At 45.1% G+C, this 7,926-nt stretch overlaps 1 protein-coding gene across 1 annotated transcript; it reads right to left on the bottom strand.

Annotated features, from left to right (window-relative positions):
• Window positions 1–295: 295 nt before the first annotated feature.
• GRP (gastrin releasing peptide) lies at window positions 296–7,721 on the bottom strand. Its single transcript, XM_032776173.2, has 3 exons — window positions 7,272–7,721; window positions 4,503–4,753; window positions 296–670 (listed from the first exon to the last, which is right to left on the bottom strand). Exons 1-3 carry the CDS (start codon window positions 7,441–7,443, stop codon window positions 617–619), a joined length of 477 nt encoding a protein of 158 aa, XP_032632064.1. The 5' UTR covers window positions 7,444–7,721; the 3' UTR covers window positions 296–616.
• Between the last annotated feature and the right edge of the window lie 205 nt (window positions 7,722–7,926).

Here is a 7,926-nt window from a genome sequence, read left to right as displayed (position 1 = left end):
AGGGGTAGTATATAAGCCAGGAAAGTTCCCCACAATAGCGGGACCATTCCCCCATTTACATATGGAAGGCAGTTTGGGTCTTGGCTCACTGAAAACACACCCCTTAGGGTCAATGGAACAGATGGACAGGTCCTAACTGGTGTAAATCAGGGTAGCTCCATGGGATTCTGTGAAGTCATGGCAATTTATACAGCTGAGGATCTTGCTGAACCTGTGATGAATCTCCCCGTTGTTTTTTTGTTACTATATGTGCCACAGTCAGTCAACATTTTGTAACTCAGATAAAAACAGAAACTTGGCCTTCTTATTATTTATTGTGAACGTTGAAATGTCATGTAGTTTTAACCTAAAGATGAACTGATTAAACAGAGAAGTCAGATAACTGGAAGACCCTTCCTGGACAATTATTTACAGCAAAGCAGTTCAAACAAGAAAATGCAGCTTGGAAGGGAAAGAAGGAGAAGAGTTTAGTCAATGTTGGAACATACAAGAATACAAGTGTTTAGGTATTTTACACAAAAGTAATCTTGTTGGTTATCTGTTACAATTGAGTGTTTGTGAAATACAGTCTCTTAAGGATACTATTCTATTCCTTCAAGGTTGGAAGATCTTCACTTCAGCTTGGAGTGCTTTCTTTCCTATTCATAACTTGAAGCAGATAATCCATCATCTAATAAAGAGAAATAAATATTTACAGAACAGGCTTGTCAAAAGTCACATCCTAATTCAATAAACCAAATGTATAACTGTTCTCTGCATCTATTCCATACAACAAATACATTCCTAATACTTACCCCCAATGTTAGCTTGCTAAAAGACAACCACGGACCAAGAGAGTTGTTCAAAGTTGTTTTCTTCATAGTCTCATTTTTTTTAACATCAAATTAATGGTGGAAAGTGAGTTCATAGAAACATTTTATAATTTACTTTGGATTGCACTTGCAACAACTTGCAAGAGCAAAACCTTAGAACAACAAGCAAAGCAGCTGCTTCAGATTTCTACAGCTGTTCCAGATTAGTTTTAATTTACTCTATGTTGGAGGGGTGGCAGGGTTGGTATTGATTTGTGGGTTGTTAAATTAACTGAGGCAGAAGAATTTGACAGTAAAACAAAAATCAAAACCTTGGGGGAACAATGAGCAAGGCTGAATTTTTAGGACATGACATTCACGATAATAAAAATGAACAAGCATTGTAGACTCCCTGATCAGACAGGGAAAATATGAGAAGGCAACAACAGGAATAGAGAAGAATTGTGCTTAGAACACCATAGTAGCAGTGGGAGATTTCAGCTACACAGACAGAAAAATGAGACTAAGTCAAGCAGTAGGGACCTGATTCTTATACACGAGCCAGATGTGAAACCAGAGGGACTTTCTGCTGCTTGTCTTTAAACTCTAGCTACTTTTAATTTGGATTTTTAAAATGCAACATTTGAATATATACACGGAACAATGAAATTACAGCACAGTGACTGCGTGGGTTATGGCATCATGCCTTTAATAATCCTGTAAACCTATTCCCATGCTACACACATTAACCTATGTATCATCTCAACAGGATCTCCTCCTGTACTTTCCTTATGGAATAAACGTATAGAGTTTAATGGGATGAAACCAATAAAGTTCTGTAGAAATTACCATATGACATATAGAAAACGTCACTGAGTTACAAGTACTTGGCACCCACTCAAGAGGGAGCCTATCTTCATTTGACCTCATCATTTATTTGTATGTCATAACCCTTCTCCTGCCCTGTGTCTGTCTTTTGGATGGTAAGTTTTTCAAGGAAGAGACTATAGTTTTTAATGTTTGGAAAATGCCATACACATTGTGGGCACTAGTGGAAATAAATATTATAATAGGCTTCCTTCTTATAAAGTGGCATTAAGTAAATTCCACTTGGAAACATCCCTGACAAAAGTACATCTAGCAATACGGTCTTATATTCTGTAGTTTTCTATTCCCAGCACAAAACATACAAAGTGTGTTGCTTGTTACATTTTAGGTTCATACATTGGTATGAAGAGTTACTGGTAAGATTCTTCCTCCCACTATGTACATTCAGTAGGTGGCAGTCTATGGTGATGCATACTTAGATGGACCTCTTGCGATGCTAACATCTCCACAAGCACATACACAATCTACCATTATTTACAGCCTTGTAATAGATTGACCATGCAGTGGTTCCAGAATAATTGATATATGTTCTCTCAGCCTGCATGTATAGTCTGCAATGCCATTTTCTTTGGAACGTTTACATTGCATTGCTCGACTCCAGTATCTGAACTCAGTAGCAGATACAATCTACGACAACTGATTACACGTCTTGATCTTTCTAGACAGTTGGCTTCCACTGAAAATTCAAATACAGCAAGAGTTGGGATTTATTTCATGCAACTTACAGGCCCCATCCCGCACCCATTGGAGTCAGCGGCAACAGCATTATTATAATAATAAGTCAACCCTATCTGATCATCTTACATCTAGCCATGTACAACACATTCATCATTGGGGTATCTATGCACCTTCATAAAGATGTTCTACAACGCCACATTAAAATGAAGGGAGTGACTAGACAAAGTCTGGGTAACTAAGACTGCATTGTATTTCAGAGATACTACAGAGATAAAAGCTGCACTCAGAAGGACCCTGTAGCTCTCTGATCATTACAGCTTTTATGCTCCAAGTCTCATTGGCTATCAGACCAGTACACCAGTATATTACACTAGCCTCGGTTTATTATTTAGGCAGCTAACGATTATTATTTAAATAGTATCATAAATGCTCAGGGAATGTGAAGCACATAAGATTCCCAGGGTCTCTGTGCCTGTAAGAGAAAAAGCTCAGAAAAGGGTATCATAGGACTTTAAGGGCCTGCCATATCACTTAGTGGAGTCAATGGGAAAACTTCCTCTGACTCCAGGAAGCATTGGCTCAGGACCTAAGCAGATTGCTTATGACAAAAATAGAAGCTCTTTGTGCACTACCATTGAAAAATGCAAAGCAAAATCTCCTTTCATGCATGCCCTAACCCCTGGGTTATCAGATATCCTGATGGGTAGGGGAGCCCTCAGTCTCTCCTGCTGAAGCTGTTCCACTTTGGATTTAATAGAGTCATTAGTGGGGGAGTGGGGATGAAGAAGAGCACAAGCATGAGAATGACTCCCTAGCTTGGTGGTTACAGCATTCACCTAGCATATGGGAGACCCAGTCCCCCTACTCTAACAGCTCTTTCATTATTTATACACAGCTTCAACAGGAGAGACAGAGAGAGTTCCCCATATCAGACTGTCCCTATTCTCAATGGTTAGAGCATCACCAAAGAAGTGGTAGATTCCTGTTCAAATCCCTTGTCTCGCTCAGGTGGAAGGGAGACTTGAACTAAGCATCTCCCACATCCCAGATGAGTACCCTAGTCACCGGGTTAAAAGTTACAAAGGAGGTCCTCCCTCCTTCCCTGCAGCTGTTCTGGGTGAACTCACATGCAGGACCTAATCTGGTAAATGGCCTCAGAATATGCCTATCGGCTTGGGCCTAGCAGGGGACTTGGGCATCCAGGTGCATCTCACTGCAGCTCAGGAGGCCAGATACCTAGAGTGAGGTGGCCCTGTACCTGCACAGAGGCAGAAACAGGCACCCAGGGAACTTTTACCCGGTGAGTTTAGGCACCTGCATGTTTGGCAGCTGCTGAATGGGGTTTTTGTGATTCTCAATGGAGTCTGATCCTGGGATTTAGGTGCCTAAAATGGTAGTTAGGTTCCTAAATCCCTTTCTGAATTTAGCCCCAAATTCCCATTTTCTGATAAAGTGAAATTTGTTTTGAGTGGCAGTGGTTTATCAAGGTTAGGTCATAACATCAAAGGACAGAAATAATATCAAGTGATACAGATGGCCATTCATGTAGCTCAAATTTAGAAAGGGAAATACTGACAATTCAAATAAATCAGCTAGCTAATGAGAGGCAGATTGGGCAGTAGTTGGGGATATCTTCTTTGTTTGTTTGTTTGTGGTTTTAAAAATACAAAACTACTGAGTCTGAACATAGCTCACCTACCTAACCATCATGTGATCTTATTATCATCACCCTTAATCTTCCTCCCTGGTGGTTCCCTCCTATTGTTTGCAGGGGTTTTCAGATTGCATTGTGAACTCTTCAGTGCAGGGACTATATCTAGTTGTGTGTTTGTTTGGCAATGACTGGGGCACTTTTATAATACAAATAAATTACAATACTTGAAAAAAAATATTCACATCAACTAGTTTGCACCCAAGCCATATACTGAAATTTACAAAATATTTTCTGAGCTATTCTAAATAAATACATCCATAAAAGGTACACTCTATTCAGCGACAATTTGCAATTAGTAATAAGGGATAAATTCACTGAATTAGTTATTCATTACAAATTGTTTGACCAGCTCTACCAACAATCCCAGAGTTAGGAGCTAATTTGTTTTTTAAAAAAATTAGATTTACAGTACCTTCTTGTTTTAAACTTACATCTTTAAAGTTGCTGTCATCATCTGTCTCCCAAGTGTTCTTGGTATACCAGGGAAGCTCTTCCCTTAGGATCTGAGTGCTTCTGTTTTCATTCCCTTCTAACAGCCTTAACAAATTCTTCAACGTTTCTTCCCATTGCAGGTACTCTCCCAGCTGCTTGACATTTTCAGGTAATGCTGAAAATGGGATCTTGTTTTCTTCTTCATAAACATAGGGAAAATCTCCAGTGCTCTTTTTCCCCATTAAATGTCCTATAAAAATAATCAGAATATCATGACATTAACCAAAAATTAATTAGAGTGCGAGTGTGGCTGTCCAAAGCCACATACTGATTGGCCAGTGGAGCCTTTTGGATGATGTCACACCAATTAGAATCACAGAATCATAGAATATTAAGGTTGGAAGGGACCTCAGGAGGTCATCTAGTCCAACCCACTGCTCAAAGCAGGACCAATCTCCAGATTTTTTACCTCAGTTTCCCAAATGGCCCCTTCAAGGATTGAACTCACAAGAAGTCACACACAAAAATCCCTATGCCCATTATATTAAATGGGTGCGGGATAAGCTGATGAGAAGAGACTAGATATAATAAGGCATACTGAGGCAGCTGAGAGCAGGAGTGCGTGTGAGTAGGAGAAGTTGAGAGTTTTAATTCCTTTCCACCCAAGGTGCCAGTTCAGCATCACTATGTGGCTTTTCCCAGAATGTGCCTCTTCCCACCACTTTTAACCGCAAATTTTATGGCATAAAGCTACATTTGATCGGCTTCAGTATTCCAGGTTTCGTTTTTATGAAAGTGAAATTGAAAGTGGTCGTGATCCACAAACTGAGGGCAAGTCTACACCGCCAAAGAGAAACGCTGGGGACAAGAACTTGCCAGTGACCGCTGTAATAAGTGGAGCGAAAGTCAGGGCACAGCTTTCAGGAAATAACTCTAATCAGTATCAGTGGGGGCTCGGTGCCTCTCGGTTGGCTCTCACTCTCGAATATACATTTTGAATTGAGAAGTAGCGGGATGTGTTACAATGATTAATTCTTCCCAAGTGTCAAGCTCTCCTGTCTTACTCCCCACTGCAGCGCCCTTTTCCCCCCGGACACTATCAGCGCGCATTGCAAGCTTTCAGTTCCCTTTCACTTTTGCAAAGACGTATTATTATTAATCTGCGGTCACTGGAGCTTTATTTAATTCCGTTTCCACCTCTCATGCCATGGCTGATAGGAACGAGACAGAGCTCTGCGGCTTTTGATGGGGGAAGCAGACGAAAGGAAACAAGTCTCCCCTGTATCACACCCCAGCCCCCAATATCCCTGCCTCTGGGGAGTAGCCACACACCAATGCTACAAAATGGAAACAACACCCGCGCTAGAGGAGCTAAAAGAAACCAAGCGACTTTGGGAGGCTACTGACTAGCTAGACAGACACTATCAGCTTCCACATGAAACTACAGCCTCCCTCCAGTGTCAGTAACACGAAAGGCACTTGCTGGCCCTGGAAATCAGGGGCTGAAGCCAACTCGCGTGCCTCGAAGAAGAGCTCTGTTTAGTCCCAAAGCTTTTCTCTCTCACCAGAGGAGTTGGTCCAATATCACCTCACTCACCTGGTCTTCGTAGTAAGCAGGATGGGTCCATTCGCCTAAGAATGTATTTGACTCGTTTTTAATTACACCTTCCCCCGGTTTCCCGGTCCCACAGGCAGCTCTGATGGATGTCACAAACCCTTCCTGCCAACTGTTCTGATGGAAGAAACATCCTCTCTTGCACCTCCGCCCCACCTCACTGCTCTGGTTAAAGTGAGTTGTGGATTCATTATTATTACCCTAGTGCCTAGAAGCCCGAGTCATGGCTCACAGGACCCGTTTGCGCTCGGTGCTGGACAAACACAGACTACAAAGATGGCCCGTGTCCCACACCTGGCTCCAGCAGAGAATGGCAGAGATCAGCCGCTGAGCTTTACTCTCCCTGTCCTTTGACAGGCTTGTTTTACGGCTGTGCAGGGCTGCTCTCCGGGGCATCCCATGAACAAATACTGATCGGTACAGATCAGTAGCTGTTAGACCCTGTGGGAGCCCTGCCATGGACTGCAGGTATCATCTTAAATGAATCACAGGGTTTTAAACCTCGATCTTCTCTTAGCCTCGATCTTCTCTTAGCGTGGCTGCCGCGGGTTTGTTCTCGAGCTCAGCCATTGCATGCGCCCATGGCAAACGCTCCTTTTCTTACAAAATTCTGGTTGTACGGTATTGCGGTGACACGCCTCCGGGACTAAAAAGACCCACTTTGCCAACAGGGATTCCCAGCCTCAGACAGCGCCCATCTTTGCATGTATTATAATTTATGAACCCTTTAACCCCCGATTCATGTAAAAGTGCATCTATCTCGCCAGATCTCCTGCTTTCGTGAGCCGGAGGAGAATCAACGCCCTACACCAAACGGCTCTATTTGAATACAAAGTAAGTCTTCCCCTCACTGGGACTGCCTATGTCAAACAAAAAACAAACAAACCCACGGGCTAGTGACGTCTGGGCGGACGCGCTAAGTACCCCGAGGCCCGGAACTGGAGCCATCGATCGGTCCCTAGACAGATAGACACGTGCTAGGGCGGGCTGGTGGACGGGCGTTACGGCGAGGAGAATCGAGCTAGTCCAAAGTTTCTAGTAGGATCACGAAGAGCGGCCGCGCCTGGAGAAAAGCCCCCCGCGGCCGCCCCCAATCAATACTACAGCGGGCTCCGGGGCTGCGCCGGGCTCCCTGCGCGGCGCGGACACTTACCCACCGCCCAGTGGCTGCCCCTGGGGTAGATCTTGGCCAGAGGGGTGGCTCCGCCGTTGGCTTGCAAGGGAGCCGCGGCGCCCCAGTGCACCTCGAGCAGGACCAGGGCGAAGAGGCCCAGCGAGAGGAGGGAGCGGGGCTTCCCGATGAGGAGGAATTCGCAGCCCCCCATGGTGTGCGGCGCTGCCCAGGCGGGAGGGTTCCCTGCTGCTGCTGAGCGTCCGGCTCCGGGCGTGGAGGGAGGGAACCCGTTGCTCGGGATCTGCGGAGCCAGGTGCTGCTGCCGCCTTTGCTGCCGCCGCCAGCGCTGACCCGCATTTATAAGGAAGCGGGACGAGGTGACAGCGGAGTTCAGGCACCTGGCGCCTCCCCCAGAGGTGGCTCTGGGAGCTCAGGGGCTGCGAAGCGCTCAGCCAGCCAGAGCCACACAGCACCGGCCGGCTGGATGGGCGGCGCATCCTTTGCGAGCCCTCCCCTACCCCCTCCCTGCTGGCGGGGTCAGGACTCGGGATTCTCTTTCCAAATGGACCATGATTCAACCATCCCCGACCCCCAGCTTCGGCGTGATCGTCTCTGGGGAGCGAGTTACAGAGCGCTAGGGTCCCCCAGTTATCCGACCCCCAGCTCCAGCCCTGCATCCCCGCCTCTGGAGAGC

Source organism: Chelonoidis abingdonii, chromosome 6 (assembly GCF_003597395.2).
Source record: "Chelonoidis abingdonii isolate Lonesome George chromosome 6, CheloAbing_2.0, whole genome shotgun sequence".
Lineage (NCBI taxonomy): Eukaryota > Metazoa > Chordata > Testudines > Testudinidae > Chelonoidis > Chelonoidis abingdonii.
This window is presented reverse-complemented; position numbering and strand designations above follow the sequence as displayed.